The following is a 17,822-nucleotide window of genomic DNA, read 5'->3' as shown; positions in this document are numbered from 1 at the left end:
GATACAGAGGGACCTTTGGACCAGAGAGATAGAGCCTGTCTTTGTTGTGACAGCCTGGCTTTGGTCAAGGGCATGAATCCTATTTTCCTAACTAATTTGACAGAATCTGTGAGAGTAAGGCCAATGTTCTTCCTGTCAGGGGGAAAAAGCAAGCCGAGCACACTACTCACTACACTGATGCCCTTAGTACTGGGTTGGCCAGAACAACAGAAGGAAATAGGAGAGATGGACTAGTTGACTCCATTCCGCAAATGCATCTTCTTGGATGATCAGTAGAAGAGACTAAACAGTAGTCTGTGCCAGGATGTGTTTCAAAGGACAACTGGCTTGATAGAGGTAGGGGATATCATGTGGCAGGAACCAGAGGTGTTTGGGTGGAAGCACATTCATATGGCTGTGAACTGGAACTACAAGCCTCCAAATTTGAGTAGAGTTGGGGGATAAATCAGTTTGGGCATTAGAGTCACACTGACTGAGTTTTAATCCCCACTCTACCAGCAACTAGACATGTGGCTAAAAACAATCCAGTTAACCTTTCCATTTATGTATTTACATCCCAAATGCTGCCTCCTTCCTGCACCCCTCACAGAGTTCCTCTTCCCATACCGCCCTCTGCTTCTACAAGGATGCCGTCCCCAGTATTCCCTGTCACCCTGGAGCACCAAATCTTTGCAGGATTAAGCACATGCTCTCCCACTGAGGCTGGATAAAGCAGTCCTCTGATACATATGTGCTGGAGGTCTCTGTCCAGCCCATGTATGCTCTTTGATGGTGGCTCAGTCTGTAAGAGCTCCCAGGGGTCCAGGTTAGTTGACACTGTTGGTCTTTCTGGGGAGTTCCTATCCCCTTTAGGGCCTTTAACCTTTCCCCAACTCTTCCATAAGGGTCCCTGGCCTCAGTCTAATGTTTGACAGTGGGTCTCTTCATCTGTTTCAGTGAGCAGCTGGGTAGAGCATCTCAGAGGACAGTTATGCCAGGCTCCTGTCTGCAAGCACAAGATATCACCAATAGTGTCAGGGATTAGCGTTTGCACAAGGAATAGGTCTCAAGTTGAGCAGTTATTTCTCGGCCATTCCTTCAGTCTCTGCTCCATCTTTGTTCCCCAGTTAAACTTTGAAAACCTACGGTTTCTAGGATATATAACAGAGATAACTGTAAACTGTCTCTCATGGGATGGTTGTAAAAATTAAATCTCTTATGGGATGGTTGTAAATAATGGAAAAATGAAATCATGGCTGTAGCACACTCAGCACAATGTCACAGAAATAGTCAACATTAGTTAAGATGGCAGTGGTGGTGGTGACATTGAGTACTATTAAGACCCAGAATAAAATGAGATGAGGGAAGGTATGGGCTAAGACTAGAGAGATTGGGAGAAGTCAAAAGCCCGTAGGATCTGTAGGGAACATAAAGCAGAAAGTGATTCCCAGCAAAGAGTAGGTCAGATTTGCATCTCTCTGGTTTCTTCTGGTTGATGTCCTAGTCTTAAAGATGAGGCTGAACAAGAGTCACGGTTCCTTAGACTATTACACTTCAGGATCAGAGGTCTGATTGCACACCCTATGAGTATGTGCAGGGTAGCAGCAAGCCTCACAAACTCTGCTTAGGTGATAATTATGGGATAAGATCTAGAGAGTAGAAGCTGGCCTTCAGTCTTTGATGGGCCAGAACCCCTTTGTGCAGCTAGGGCAGCTAGAGATGAATAGCCCTGCTTCTGCTGGGGGTTCCTCTAGTAGTGAGCTTGCTCAGACAGCAGAGGGAACCCTTCGCTTAGCTTTTAGCCGTTCGCAGTCCCCAGGGACTTTCTGGAATCTGAGCAATGGGATAAAGAAAGTGACTGGGAGCTCAGGACATACTGTTCAGAGACAGTAGGCAGGGCATGGCTCCTCTTACATGAGCTTAGAGCTGTTAGTCTCTGAAGGATGGACTGAGTGACCATCTGTGGTGACATCATCAAAATATATCAATGTCATTTTGGAGAGCTTCCAGTTCTCCAGATAGGGGAACCACGGCCCAATGACAAGGAGATTTGCTCCAAATACATTGAATTCATGAGTCACTGCAAGAAATGTATAATTTGGTCCTTTGCATACAAAAGAGCTTGTTATAATAAGAAAGAGCTATCATCATCAGTGGTGATATTAAAAATATTTTTATTCTCTAATGCTATAATGACACAAATAGTGTGTTTGTCTCTATTAAGAAGCTCCAGAAGGGAGGCTTCCTACTAAGATGTCATTAGTGTTTTGTCCTCTTAAAATCGAAGGGGATGTTTCTATCTTTGCTGTCTAGGTGAGGCAGATATAGGGAATCCTCATATTTCTACATGGACACTTAACCCTGAGTATGTCCTTGAGTGTCTTCAAGCATAAAAGTTGGCCCTGGGTTAGTCTGAGAATCAGATTAGCTGATGCTGGTAAAAGCAGAGTTGAGGATGCTGGGTAGCAAAACCTGCATCAGTGTTGCTGTTGGAGAGACTGGTGTTCAGGCTGAAGAATATAGGTCTCATTCAACCTATTGGAGGCGTTCAATAACACCTTTCATGAGAACTGTCAAGAATGGTGCCCAGCATGCTATTGGAACTAGATCACATCTGGCTAACTTCTACAGTATTCTGTAACAGTCCAAGCAGAAGAAAACCTTAGAACTGTGAAAATCCTAGGCTACTTAACAGCAAAATGAGAACAAGTTTGGGGATTGTTGTTATTGTTGGTGTTGGTGTTGTTAGTGGGGTGTGTGTGTGTGTGTGTGTGTGTGTGTGTGTGTGTGTGTGTGTTTAATTTAACCTCAGGAACAGGAACAGACTAGTCAATTTCATCTCAGTGGGTCACAGAAAAAGATGTGGTTGTCTGCAGTCCCCAGAGACAACTCACATCTGATCTTGTTTTAGGAAATTGCTCAGAGGACCTCTTATGTACCCTGAAAAGGACTCCATCCAAGAAGTCATGGGCCTACCTCCAAGGTCAGTAGCCAAAGCTAGAGATGTCTTATGCCAACTTCTAATCCAGAGGTCCCAGCTAGACTCCTCTGGCTGAAAGTGACATGTAAATATGTTCTTAGCCTATATCATACTTTTTATAAATTGAATTTCAATGTCTTAGAATAAGAAGATGAGAGTACTTTTCTCCAAATCTACAAGGCTCTTCTCTCAGCCCCCATTTGATGGGGGAAAAAGAGTTTGGTTAGAAACGGCACAGTTAAAAAATAAAAACCAAGAGTATTGAGGGAGCTACGTTAGGGGCCATATTGGACAGATGGGCAGGTGTTTAACTGCTCCCTCAGCAGATGGGAACCACTTCATTCACTCCTTTAGGTTTCCTATCTGTCCTTTGAAGACACTTTTATCCCTTGACTACATCATATCCTCCTTCTTCCACTACCCCCACGACCACGACCACGACTACGCACTAGCTTACTAGTTTGTGCCAAATGCAATCTTTTTCCTAATGCAAAGAAAGAACGGCTTCCTCTCTGCCCCTATGAAGTTATTCACAGGGGAACTACAAAATCGCCTGGTCCCCAGATTGACAGCTTAATGAGCTCCTTGGCACAGGGCCTGTTTGCATATTGCAGTGTGCTTCAGGTAAGAGTCTTTTGTAAGTGAAACAGTAAGAGGCACTTAGAACGTGAAAGAATGAGCCACGGAAGAGATGGCCAAGATTCTCCCAATAGCCATTTTGCTCATTTAAAAAAAAATCCCATTTTGCAGTTACATTAGTCCTTGCCTTTCCATTGAATTGCAACAAGGATTGAAGAGAAAGCATTGAATCAATTAAAACCAGCATGCCAGCCTCCTAATTCTGAAGCACCTTTACCAGTCAGTGCTTTTTTTTTTTGTTAGGACTTGGAGACTTGGCTTTCACACAAACAGTTTTGCTTAGAGGCTGTTAATTCTCTGCTTTTCTATAATCCTACATGCTGGGTCCCTTGCTGTGTGCATGAGGGGCCCATGCAAGGATGTTTGATTGCCCTTTAAAGAAAGGAGACATTCAAATCTTCAGCCCATATTAAAGGGTATATCTTGTTTTTTATCAGCACATATTAATTGCCTGTGATAATAAGTTTCATTGTTGATTTTTATGCATGCGCACAACATACTTTTATTTTATCTTAAATTCGAAAGTTAATAGAGTCTCTTGAAAAACTCAATACTGAAATTGAACAGTATTAAATGTCACAGCTCTGACAGCAGCTGCAATGCCTATCAAAATATGAAATGACCATTCACCGAGAAATAACACAACAGCATAGACCTTGTGCAAAATACAGCCTAGGTGGGTGTGGTCTAAAAGATCGAGGAGCTAGGGAAATGGTGTTGGCAGTCAAGTGATTGAATTTTAAGCATGAAGATCTGAGCTGGAGTCCAGGACTCTGCTTTTTAAAATCCAAACATGGTCCCAGTACTACCATGGCAAAGGCAAAGGAATCCCTGGAGCACGCTGGCTGACCAGCTTAGCCTACTGGGCAAGAGTCTGGATGGTGAAAATCCCTGTATCAAAAACAAAGTTATGGAACTGGAGAAATGGCTCAGCAGTTAAGAGCACTTTCTCTTCCAGAAAGACCCAAATTTGTTTCCCAACATTCACAACATGTATGTACTGCCTGTAGTTCCATCTCCAGGGTATCTGATGCCCTCTCCTGGCCTCTGTAGACACAAAACACATTCACATTGCTTATACTCATAGAGACAAATACACAGAAATAATAATAAACCTTTGTTTTAAAAAACAGAAACAAGACAGATGGTAAAGCAATACTGTCCATACTGGTACTGTGTAAAGACTGATACCCAAGGTTGTCTTCTGGGCTAAACACACACATGTACACAGACACCTGCACCTCCACCTGCACACATGCCTGAGTCTAACACAAAAACATATACACACACACTTACACACTGAACAAAGGTAAAAAGAAAATATTAACAACTATCATATGATATGAAATATCATATGATCATAATTAAAAGAAAGTCATCTGCAGGAGCTGCCCTCCATTAGAAAACTCTTCTATGAGGTTTTTTGTTTTCCAATGCAGTGTTGTGTGTGATCCAACCCTGTACTTTGAGCATTGAACAAAAGAGAGCATGGTTTTCTTCCTGTGACTTCCTAAGTAAAATCAGCTATGGGAGAATATTCTAGAAAGAGTACTTCAGAAGATGTTTAAATATTTGGGATGATAGGCACCCATCTAGAAAACAGAGATGCTGAGTGGGAACCTTGCAAAAGAGGTTTCCAACATGTACCTAACATATGAGTAATAATTCTATCTTTCCAGTGTCGAAACATCTCAACAGTGCCAAACTATCATGGAACCAAGACGGTACCATCCACGGACTCGTATACCAGGATGGGAACCTGGTGGTCCAATTCCCAGGCTGGTACTTCATCATTTGTCAACTGCAATTTCTCGTGCAGTGCTCAAATCATTCCATGGACCTGACACTGCAGCTCGTCATCAATTCCAAGATCAAAAAGCAGGCACTGGTAACAGTGTGTGAGTCTGGAGTTCAAGGCAAGAACATCTACCATAATCTCTCTCAGTTCTTGCTGCATTACCTACAGGTCAACTCTACCATATCTGTCCGGGTGGATAATTTCCAGTATGTGGATACAAACACTTTCCCTCTTGATAACGTGCTGTCCGTCTTCCTATATAGTAGCTCAGACTGAATAGCTACTCTTAACCTTTATGAAAATGCTGTCTACCATACAGTACTTCATCTGTCCAAACATGGGACAAAGAAAATATCAGGACAACTCAAACTAAGCATGTGAGTTAGTGTACTTCTCCTTCTGTCCTATGGAAAGACACAAGCCCAAGGTTTAGAAGGCGAGGTCTGCATCAGATGCACAGCCAGGCAGGGTGCAGTGTGTGGACAGAGACCTACATAGGCACTAAAAGGGGTCAAGTTGTCTCAATATAACCACTAATTCACTGACCTTGAGCCATTTTTCCTCCTCCTGGAACTCGGGGTCTGAATCTGAAAAAGTAGGAGATGGGATTTACATTTCCCCAACACTTTCTTCCTCAACTTAGAAGATAAGACTGTTGAGCTGAGCTTCTCAAGAGATCAAAAAGCCTCCCATGGCATGAGGAAACTGATGAACCAGTAATGTCTGTCTGCCGGTCATCTCAGCAAGTCATAAGGATTTCCATGCTGCCGTGTAATATGATACTCCAACCTCTTTGTAATGGGCCAGGTAATCCTGTCTCTCACCTAGGGGAGTAGCTTCTGCCATCTCCTGAGATGTATGTGGTGGCATTTTCTGCCTCAAATCCATTCTATGTGCAGTTTTTAAGTAACCACCCCCAAATTTGTTGACAATGCGAACCTTGAAAGTGGGAAGAACTCCTGGACAGCAAACATTAACAGCTTCTCCTGACCAGAGAGGCCACGCAGTTCTCTTAGACTCGTCAAGGTTGCTGTTTCTATAGCATTGTGGGAGACAGACTTCTGACAAATCATCTGATATGCGGACCCCTGGGAGTTATACTTCACTGAGGAAAGCAAGTCCTGTCAGTGCTGCATGAGAGGATGGAGTAAAATAGGAGCTCTTCTGAGGGAAAGGAGAAAAACAATGGTTCAAAAAGAGGCTCGAAATATTTAAAAGGAAAAGAAGAAAATATAGCTTTTCTGATGTGAGAGGAACCCAGAGAAACAAAACTGAAAACGAAGAGTAACTCTTGTCAACCTCCGCTTAGGTGTCCTCCTCTCTGATTATTGGAAAAGTAGTTGCCTGGTACAGGTCAGGTTCTTGCATGGTCAAATAGAATCAGGTGTGGAGACTGCCATGCTGGACACTAAGGAGACCTGTCATATGTGTGCTGTACTCAAATGAGGGGCAAGTGATTCTGAGATTAAATCAACACATGCATTCTAGAGGAACCTATATGAGAGCCAAGCAAATGTTCTCCCCTTTCAGATTCGAAGTCAAGAAAGACTCCAGTTCATTTTTCTGAGGCTGTCCTCTAGGTAGAAGTACCTGCCTTTTGTACTATGATTTGATCTTTTCCTAATAACAGTCTCTGTCACGCTGTGCTCAGAAAGCCAACCACTGAAGATAGGGTCACTTCATCTAAAAAAGTGAAATGTAGCAAAATGGAAACAAATATAGCCAACAATTATTAATAAGTCAGCTGGAGTGGACATAAGAAGTGGACAGTCCAGGTGTTTAAAACTAAACTATGATATTTTTGAGGATTAACTTGCCCCCCGTGGGACTTTCTGGCATATCTGTAATAATATATTTTTCATTGATGTGACAGAGTGCTTGATAGATACAACTGAAGAAAAAGATTGATTTTGGATCACACTTTAAGAAAAGCTACAGTCTACAATGGCCAGAAGGCAAGGCAGCAGGAATGTGGGGGGATGGTCACACTGGGTCCGCAGTCATGAAGTAGAGAGAGATGGACGTTGGTATGCATCTCTCTTCCCCCTTTTCTCCATTTATTCAGTCTGCAATTCTAGTCAATAAGACAGTGCTGCCCACCTTCAGAATAGGTCTACAACATGTAGTTGAATCTCTCAAGAGACACTATCTTAAAATCAGCCAGGCATGTGTGTCCCAGTAGATTCCAAATCCTGTCAACTTGACAATGAAGATTAATTATCACCACATACGTGCAAGCACATCATTTTTCTAACTGGATGCTTAGGCTACCTAAAACCCATATTTGCTTAGTGAAAATTCAGTGAATTTATATGCCATGCACTCACAAACTTGATGAAAATTGTCTTTGAAAAGTTTGTTTTAGTTGATGAAATCTTCCACCTCTGGTGTGAGGTCAGTTAGCCCTGGTGGGTTTCCCATTGTGTAGAAATCCAGAGAACACCAGTCCCTATCCAGTCCTCAAGGACTTCATCCAGCCCCTGACCCCAGCTCTGCTCTTTCTCATCAGGCTTTCTTGGACTTCCCACGGCTTTTAGGAAAGGCTTCAGGTCACATCTCTCCAGCCCCACACTGAAACAGCCCCCGCACCAAGGCAGTCCTCTGCCCTCCTCTATGTGCCCCAGCCACTTCATCTCCATCTTCTGTAGATTTGGCCCATAACTGAGTCACAGAAGAGGGCAAGAGCTATGTTACAACCCTCAGAACCAAAGGAGTTTAGGATCAAGCCAATACTATTTTTAGATTAAAAAATAATAAAACTTACTGTTTAGTTTGAACCTATACATATATAGGTGTACATGTGTGTGCATATATGCACATATGTGCATGTGCATGTGTGCATATTTTTCCAGTCATGTTTTACATATCATCTGCTTAGTCTAGTTCAGGGAATTGGGAATTTCAAAGCTTGTATATGCTTATATTTATTTTTAATTAAGAAGTGAAAATAATATTTTTCCTAGGCTTCATCAGCTTATTTAATTATTATTAATATTTTTCCAGATTTCCATCTGCTTCATTTTTTTAAAAAAAATGGAGATAGAGCTTAGCCACACTCTTCCATCCCCTACTCCCTCTCCAAGGAGTCATAACTGCTGTCTGGAAATCTGTGCCTGCTTTTCATTTACATAAACTCACATTGGTTTTCTAAATAAGAATATATGGAACAATTTTGTGTGCCTTTTAAATTTTTTAATAAAAGATATACTTTATATGACATTTCGTGACTTGCAATGTTTTATGTAATACCAAAGTGTTAAGATTTACTCAGGTGGAAAAACAAAGCTTCAATCTAGTTCATTCAGTTAAACATGGGATGCTGATTTCATTGCTCTAATGTATCTCTGCCCATTCTTATAAAGACAAATGTTGGATTCACTTTCAGGTTTAACTATTTATTTCACCTATGGATGAAATAGACTTTCTCTTCTCTTGGGGAGCTCTCAGTTCACACTGTCAGTTCTCTCTACAAAAGAAAGCAGACGTTCCCTATGGCTGCTGGCTTTACTGTGGCCAATAAGGGCTTAGAGACTCAGTGACCACATTTGAGGATGGGAGCTTAGTCCTGTGGATCGGGAGTGCCTTTCTATCTCTTCTGAGAACTGCTTTTCTCTGTCCACTCACTCGACATTTCTGTTCTGAGCTCCAGTGTGCCACAAGCCTCATGGAAGGTACCAGTGTGAACAATCATGGCAAGTGAATTTGCACCAATGCCTTTCCAAGGTACTCTGGATCTTTTCTAGATTCGGTTCTTCTTTTTCTTCTTCTGGAGAGTTATTAAAGAATATCAACATGCACAGGGACGATGAAACATCCCAGAGAAAGGTTCTTGAACCAAGATCAATCGTGTAGATTCTTTGTGTCTGGTCCAGGTTGCTTTTCCCCCCATCTTCCCCAGTATCTCATGGGGTGATAATTCACTTTTGTGAAATTGAATGACAGTTTTCTTCCAATTCCTGTAAAACTACATCCACAGCTTGATTTTATTCTTAGATCCAGCCATTCACCTTCCGTAGCCATTGGACTCTACCCATGGCTCTCTCCTGAGACTTTACAATGAAGGCTCGCATGCACCAGCCAGGGCAGTAGTTTCTCCAGAATTGCATCTTTTCAACCCAGAAGAAATATTTCACATTTCCAGCAAGGACCAAGTTAAAACAAAACAAAGCAAACAAAACTTGTAGTTACCATCCTGGCTAAATGATACTCTCATTAATTATACACTGTATGTTGCAAATCTCTTAGTATGCAATCTAGATATTGCAAAGCTAAAACATACTCCCCTTACCCCAGTCACTAGGACTCCAGTGCTGTTGAGTCTGAGATGAGCAGGACTTGGGAATGTTTGTCCACTCAGTCAGCAAGCACAGCTGTGAAATGGCACTTGGTTTCACTCCGCAGTGGTATTGGCACAAGTTCCAGTGTTCACTTGCTAACACAATACATCACAGGGAGGCTAAAGGGGCTGGGAAAGCATGATTTTGGCAATGCAATATTGCCCACGGCAGTGGGGCAGCCTCCCAATTGCAATGGTTTCCGGTTTCTGATAGCAGTGTTGTGGTTCAGGAAGAACCAGACTCCTGATAGCCTGATTATTGAAGGGATGACTGCCACTGTGCATCGCACTATGGGTAGGAGCTGCACATAAAGGCTCAATCTGTACCTTTTTAAAGTGCTATGGTCAATCTCTAGTTGGTCTCAGTAATGTGCTAAAAGGAAGTCTGTCCCCTCTCGTGGATTCCTATCAGACACAGTCTCAGTATGGACAGACTTACTGCAATTGGCTGTTGTCTTCCTCCTGGCAGTCTTTCAGGATCCTTCCTTCATACCTTGACCATTCCTCCATTATCTAATTCCTTCCACTATCAGCTCACTCACACTATTCAAAATCCTTCCCAGCACACATCCCTGGTTGTCTCAGTCTTTACAAACCATCTCCAGTCAGCATTAATAATCGAGAGTCGAAGCACCCATTTATCAAGCTCTTCCGTGCTTGGCATTTTTTATATACTCTTTTGTTTCATCTGCAAATCAGCCTTAGGAGATAAACACCATTAGACTTATGCTCCCAATAATGACACAGAAAATCCAAGCCTTGGAGTAGTCCAGGCGACATCTTACAGCCAGTAGATGGTAAAGTTTAAGGAACCACAAGTCTGTCTACTTTTTGCCTGCTCCTCCTCCTGCTGCCTTTGGTCAAATCACCTTAATTCCTCCCCATCCCTGCAGCCTTCAATGTTTTCCCCATCACCAGGTGTCTGATGCCTTCCTTCCCAGGAAAAGCTCCTTCCACATATTCCTTTCCATTGCTCTATTCTCCATTTCCATGTTTTCCCTGATAGGAGTCTTCCAGATCTTCTGCGGTCTCCCCCATCCTCAGTGACACCACTCTCCATTGGAGCCTTGGTTCTCTAAACGGACATCTCCACTGACATCAAAACCCCAGAAGGCAGCACTTGTTCAGCACAGTTCCTGAGACACAGCCCACTATTTATTGAATATTTTATAAATGAATTTTTAAAAATTCATATATTTTTTATATTTATAAAAGAAAGCCATTTAAAGCCCAAATACATCTTATGGAAAGGACCTTGTCTAAGACATCTGGTTACCACCTCAACAGTTAAAAATAAACCCAAAATATAGAAATGTAGCCTGAATGTGATATTTTTCTTACAAATGAATTTTAGTACTCATATTATTAGGCATTCTATTAGGCATCTATGAAATAAATATGGCATATGCAGAAGACAAAATTCACCTGGGATATCTGAGAATTTAAAGAGGAAAAGGCCAGTCTCTTTGCCTTTACTGAAAGGCTCTTTTAAACAAACCATAGTATGTTTTCTATACAATAATGCATGCATCCTCTTTTTACTCTGAGGTACCTGTCTGCTGTTTCCATTATATTGATTTTAGAAATAATTAGTGAGGATACTAACCATAGAGAGTTTATGGTAACTTTTGGTGTGCTTCAGAATCAAATGAAAGGTGGTGGTGGTTATTGCTGTATTGCTGTTTGTAAACCTAAAATATCAGGCAACATACAAGAGCAATTAAATTACAATCTCTGAGGTTAGAATCTAAGCATCAGGATTGTCTTAAATTCCCAAACATTAAACTAAGTTTAAGAGTTAATAATGGAGGGTGAATGTCAGGAGATTTAGGGAGTAAATTACCCAAGACTGAGAATTAAGGCAATTACAAAATATATTTTTAAAGGATATTAAACAGAAGTGGGCAATTCTGCTCCCAAAAGACATGAGTTATTAAATAAAAGCCACAGGGCCAGGAATAAAATATCTCTCTATGAGCTATTGGTCAGGGAGGCCCCAGAAGTCTCTGAAACAATGCAGTCTATTATCTAGGCGTCCATTATAACTATATGAAAAGGTCTTATTAATGAAGACACCACACACTTTGGCTGCACAATACAGAGAACTCAATCTCAAATTAACCAGGAAACTCTCTCTACAATGGCTAGGTTTCATAGGGCCAAAAAGTACCATCCTTGGCACTGGAAGAGAAAAGACATCAGTGATCTTATCTAACAATGGGTCCTGCAAGCCACAATACCACTTCTAGCTAAGATGGCCACTGATGCAATGATGGTTAGGACCGTTATGGGGAGAGCAAAGTGTTTTTTGATTGAATTTGGGTTCTGTCCCACAGGATAGAACTCATGTCTGATGCTATAAACATAGTCAAAAGTGCATGGCCAAGGAGATCATTAGCCCTAGGGAGGATTGAACTATTGTTATTTTGCTGAAACAAAATATTTAAGTCAGCTTATCAAACTGCCGTTTAAATATTTATGTTTATGCCCATAGGTCTGTACTACATTCAACACTGGTCAGGCAAAGTTCTCTTTGCAGTGGGCAGCAGCCATTACTGGTCTGAAAATAAGTGACTATGAGTGTTTAGCCTTAAATGAGAGCACTATAAACTCTTCCCAATACTTAGCAAAAGAGGGGACAGAAAAAAAAGAAAAGCAGGAGCCAAAGAACATGGAGAAATGCTGTAAAATGCTGTCTTCTAGATAGGACATGGCTGTTGTGCTTATGACCTCACTAACTGTGGTTACCTGCACAAGGCCTGCACAAGATCAAGCCAGTCAAAAGTCCAACACAGATGGAGGAGGGATTCACTAATCCTTACTTCTAGCTGAGGAACCATTTTCAGTTGATGGGGAGAGAAGAGTCACTTTCCTTTGAGGGTATAGCCACTAATAGGTTACCCATGCTCCAGCATATGCTCCCATGCCCACGTATACTTGGATGGCACAAGCTGGGCCCAGTGGGATATTATAAAGAAAAAATATAGAGAAATATGAAGAGAGGGAACATCTGGGAGAGAGGAAGCAGCAGGAGGGAGTAGAGGGACTTGAATTTGGGTTGGGCAGAGTTGGAGAGGGGAATCGGGAATATACAAATCATACTTTATGCATGAAAGGAATTTTCAGTCAATAAAACATAATTTCAAAAAGGAGTCAAAGAACTTGGAGGACAGAAAGTCGGGTGGGTCGGGAAGGGAATGGACCTGAAGGTAGTTAAAGGAGAGAGTGAGTAACTATGATTACAGTAAGCTGTCCACATTTCTCAGAGAGCTAATGAAAATTTTAATTGAAAAGCTCTACATGGGTCAGCTTGCAGTGTATGACACTGTGTTGTACCACTTGTGTGTTTGTTTTTGTTTGGTTTGTTTGTTTGTTTGGGTCTTCTGTATGTATTTCAGGAAGGAAAGAGGAACTACGAAGAAGTGAGGTTATCATACTCACTCCAAGTGTCCAGACTTGGAAAGAAAAGATCCTGTTAAGAAACAACTCTGCTGAGTTCAACTCCTGCTCACTCCAGTTTCTGACTCCAGTAACTGAGACCATACACTGATTTCCATAAATTATCAGAAGAATATAAAGAGCCACACCCAAAGAGCTTGGGACTCTCCTGTTTGGAGAGATGATGACTAAGGCAATCATAATTTTTTAACCTAAAGTAATACTTAACATCATTTAAAGAATCAGATGGTATCTTCCTGGGAATCGCCTGATTTATGAAATCACTTTGACTTAGATAAAAAGTCAAAAGTGTGTTCTTATTCAGCATGGTGAGTGGAGTGGGTTCATGAGACTCTACCCCTAGCTGAGGGACTATTGGCAATTAATACCTGAGGGGTGCCTTTTTCTTTTGTGGGTGCAGCTACTGGACCCACATACATGTACAGATTGCCCAATGTTCATTCACTAATAACTAATTAAACTCAGTTAACAGGAGATGAAGGTAGATAGACCATGATGTGAGCAAGATACATTGTATCTAAGTGTACAATTGGTAAAGAATAAATAAAAATATTTTTAAATAAAATTTAAATATGTGCTAAAATAAATGAAAAAAATTTAAAGTTAATTGTTTAAATTTTCAACATTCAAATTATGTCCTGGTGTTGGCATCACCAGGCAACTTGTATAAAAAGGAGCATCTCTTATAGTAAAGAAGCGGAATGTGGGTTTTTGTTAAGGATCTTAAGAAAAAATATCCCCAGGTACTATGCTATCTAGAGAACACTAGCTTCTCTAGTAAGGACAATGGCTTAGAATCCACTCTGCTCCCATTCCTCCTACTCTATCTGCCTTTGGGAAGTAGCATCTCCCTCCCCTTTCTGTATCTAAGCAAATGTGTTCTATAATATTTATAATAATAAACATTATATAAACTATGGTAAAATTATGTAAATTATTATAAACATTAGCAAACACATCAGTTTATCAACATGTTGCTTTCATTCATTGGAAATTACCATCAGTTTTTAAACCTTACCTTTTTGCCCACTCTCTCCCTGGGACTGTTGGGAAAGAGCTGGGGCTAGGGTAGGAGTCTGTGTTGAAAGCTTTGGACATCATCCAGATGGTCCACTGAGGGTTATACTTTCCAGTAATAGAAAAAAGGAGAGAAAACATGTAGAGGTGGCCAATGGGAAGGGACAGTCACTACTACATCAGTATGCGTGAGTGTAATTCCTCATAAAAGCAATTGCAAACCTTCTGACCTTAGCAAGTCTCAAGGACTCTTTGTTCCTCTGCTTTAGAATGATAAGAATCCTTTCCAAAGCCACCAGGACCTATGTACTAGGTTTAAAAAATATGCAGCTGGGGGTATTTTATTGTGGATGCTTTCTCTGAAGTACCTTGACTTGTGGAGAGAGAGAAGAAGAAAATGAGTCAATGCAGGTTTGAAAGAAATAAAGGCTCATTATGCACACACAAAGGTGTTTCCTTCAGCAGACATTGGCTCAGCAAAGATCTTCATGAAACAAACACTCAAAGGGTGTGTCTATCTAGAGTCCCTACGAAATGGTGAACTCTTTGGGTAAGGCTACCACAGAGGTAGAACATCAAAGACCCTCTCCTTAAGTCTCCACTGAGGCAGCCCCAGACACGCTGTAGATGAGCCCCTTGTCCACATAGAAATGAAGCTGGAATCCATCTCGGAAGCAGCAGGGAAACAGGGATCTGGCACAAACCAAACTGGAAACCAGATTCCACCATCAGTACAATGAGGGAATGGCCAGTCTGAGTTATTGACTATTGTGTCTTGGGGTACACTAAACTGAAGGTCAGTCTGCCTTCAAGAGAACCCAGCCTAAGTAATTTACCATTCCGTTCTCATGGCTAGGACCACAGATGACATAACTGTGGTGACCTTCTGACTCGGCCCTTTTCTGTCTCCCTGGTTTCCTTTTACTAGCTGTCTACACACAGTCAGAAAAATAATGCCTAGCCCATCCCAGTGCAGCTGAGGAAGCAGCAGCCAAATGCTGAAGGAGACTCTGTTCCTGCTGATACACAGTCACAAAGACACAGACCTCAACTGTCTTCTATCTAGGTTCCTCTGATGTCATTCATGGTGCATTGACTTAACCCACTCTATAGCACGTAAGCAGGATTGCTGACGCTTACCGAATCCGGGCAGCACACTGAATCTTCCAGACACTGTAGGCCTTTTCACGCTCCCAATAGTCCCATGAGATTATTGGAGAAACAGGGGTCCAAAGAAATGCAAAGGCTTGTCCAAGCGTAAGCAGCCTCTTAGCTCAAGAACAAGATATAAACATTCACCATCTGGCTCCTGAGTCTCATCTATTCCCACAGAGTGGTGAGCAGTCAGGAGGCCACTTGACCTTGCGCAAGCGTCATCCACAAGGATTTTGCACCCCCTCTACCCTTTCAGCTTAGTTAACTTGACCTCTTTCATAAAATCCCAAATCAGATCTCATTTCTCAGGAGCTACTCTCTGACTAAGTTAGACCATGAGCCTTGATGGTGTCAGCACAAGACACATTCACTTTCTGCACCCTACGTGTAAGTCCTTGTTCTCTGAGAAAGACATCCAAATGCAGAATACACTCCCTCCTAGGTCTACAAACATAAGACCATTCCTCCTTCTAGTTATTCTGGCCTGATCTCCTTCCCATTTACACTATTCTGGGCTTCAAAAGATCACTTGTTCTTTTGAGCCTCTGCAGAACTTTGAGTCTTGACTCTGGTTGTTCCAGAAACAGGGTACCTGTCCTCTTTGCCAATGACACTGAGGAATGGACATTTTGAATTTGATACCATTCGCCCTAACTCAACCCCACGGTGGCCAGGAAATAGCTCCCACCCCCATACAGAATCATACAGATCTTTCTGCAATTCAGAGTCTTGGCACAACTTTTCTGGGCTCCAGAGAGAGGAAGAAGTTTGACCACCCCCATCCCAATGTGTACTCATTTCCTGCCCAGAACAAACCACTTCCCTTCATGAGTGCCTGTATCTGGGGTAAAACCCCACCTCCATCCCATCTTGTGCTATGAGTCCAAGTTCACAATCACCCAGCACACCAGTATTAGTACTTTTTCCAGGTTTTATGTGACTCATCTGCATCGACCATCATTGTGATCCTAGGAAAGCTCTTGGCACACAGTGGGTATTTGGTGTATATTTCTTCAATAAATGGAAGATGGAGCAAGTGCTGTCTGCCATGCCCGCATAGCACTTTGGGGTTTACAAAACCGTTATTTCAAGCGACAGATGAGAGAACTAAGCAGCACTGTCCACTGACAAAAACTGGGAGACCCCGGCATTGATTTTTATTTCACTCAAAACTACACTGTATTCAGGAGTAAGCAAGAGGCCGCCTCTGCCAATGGCTGGCCATAAAGCGTTGAAGGACTCCAGCTCCATCCCTCATCACTCAGAATCCATGCCTGGTTTTGTGCAACTGTGGTGAGGGAAGTGGCCATCCCAGAATGTGAGAGCTCCTACATGCCTGCAAAGCTGACTATTGGGCCCTTAAAGAAAGCAGCCTGCAGCTCCGGCTGGTATTGTTAGTGCCTTGTATGTTCAGATATACGCACAGTGAACACTCACACACTTTGTAAATTTGCCCACAAAAAGACTCATACTCCATCACTACTACCTAAACCCCTCAAGACTACCTGCTGTGATAGGGGCTGTATCCGAGTTTTTCAGTTATGTCAGCGAGTGTTGGGGGAAATTCTTAGGCCTTCCCTATGGACTTGGTCATATTCACCCTCAAAATGTGAAGGAATTGAAAGAGTAGGAGGCAAGAAAGGAGAAAAAGAGGGAGGGAGGGAAGGAAAGAATGAAGGAAGGGAGAGGAAGAAAGCAGTGAGGACTAAAGGAATAAGGAAGGAGGGAGGGAGGGAGGGGAGAGAAAGAAGGAGAGAAAGAAATGCTAGAATGGCAGCATTGGGGTTAGGTTGGGGGAAGCAATGCACATGAAGAGTTTAGAGGAACAGTAAATTCAAGGTCAGCCTGGCCCACACGATGATGCTTCATCTCAAAAAATTTAAAAAAAAAAGGTTTTAATAAAAATCTCTCCAAAGAAATTATAATGAAGGCAATGCTTTAAGAAAATTGTGGGGGTTTTTGTTTTTTGTTTTTTGGGTTTTTTGGGGGGGTCCATGGGGTCTTTATTTTGTTTGTCAGGTAGCTACTTACTTAAAAAGCAGAAAACAGATAATGACTTGGAGGGAAATAAAAATATTTTTTCCATTTACACTGGTAAGGAGTATTTAAAGAAGCCAGTGAGGAGATATAAGATTCTCGCTGTGGCTGTGTTTTAGATTGCACTACTGAGACAAGTCTTGTCTGATTACACCAGACAAGAGGACCTGCTCAAGCATGTACCAAAGCTTATCCCTGTGCCTGGGGAAACACAGTAGACAACCAGTAAGGACAAGATGCCAACAATGTCTATCTCTGAATCACATGGTGATTTGAATAAAAGCTGCTCTCACAAAAAAACTTCCTGTATTGATTTTTTTTCTTTTCTCCTTTTACAAAAAGGGTAAACAAAAATGATGTTCTATTTGCAAAAATATGTGGTAAAGAAGGAAATTCTGAGGCAGAAGTTTACCGAGAGTGTT

At 41.9% G+C, this 17,822-nt stretch overlaps 1 protein-coding gene across 2 annotated transcripts in view; it reads left to right on the top strand.

Moving 5' to 3' along the window:
• Tnfsf8 (TNF superfamily member 8) overlaps nt 1-8,613 on the top strand; it is a 28,768-nt gene extending 20,155 nt beyond the window's left edge. Inside the window, 2 exon segments of one of the 2 annotated variants that reach the window (NM_001319033.2) lie at nt 2,891-2,962; nt 5,278-8,612. In NM_001319033.2, coding sequence (NP_001305962.1) covers nt 2,891-2,962; nt 5,278-5,672 — 467 coding nt within the window. In that variant the 3' untranslated portion in view covers nt 5,673-8,612. 2 annotated transcript variants of the gene reach the window in all.
• Nucleotides 8,614-17,822: the final 9,209 nt, after the last annotated feature.

This window comes from Rattus norvegicus, chromosome 5, assembly GCF_021556685.1.
Source record: "Rattus norvegicus strain SHRSP/BbbUtx chromosome 5, alternate assembly SHRSP_T2T, whole genome shotgun sequence".
Lineage (NCBI taxonomy): Eukaryota > Metazoa > Chordata > Mammalia > Rodentia > Muridae > Rattus > Rattus norvegicus.
This window is presented reverse-complemented; position numbering and strand designations above follow the sequence as displayed.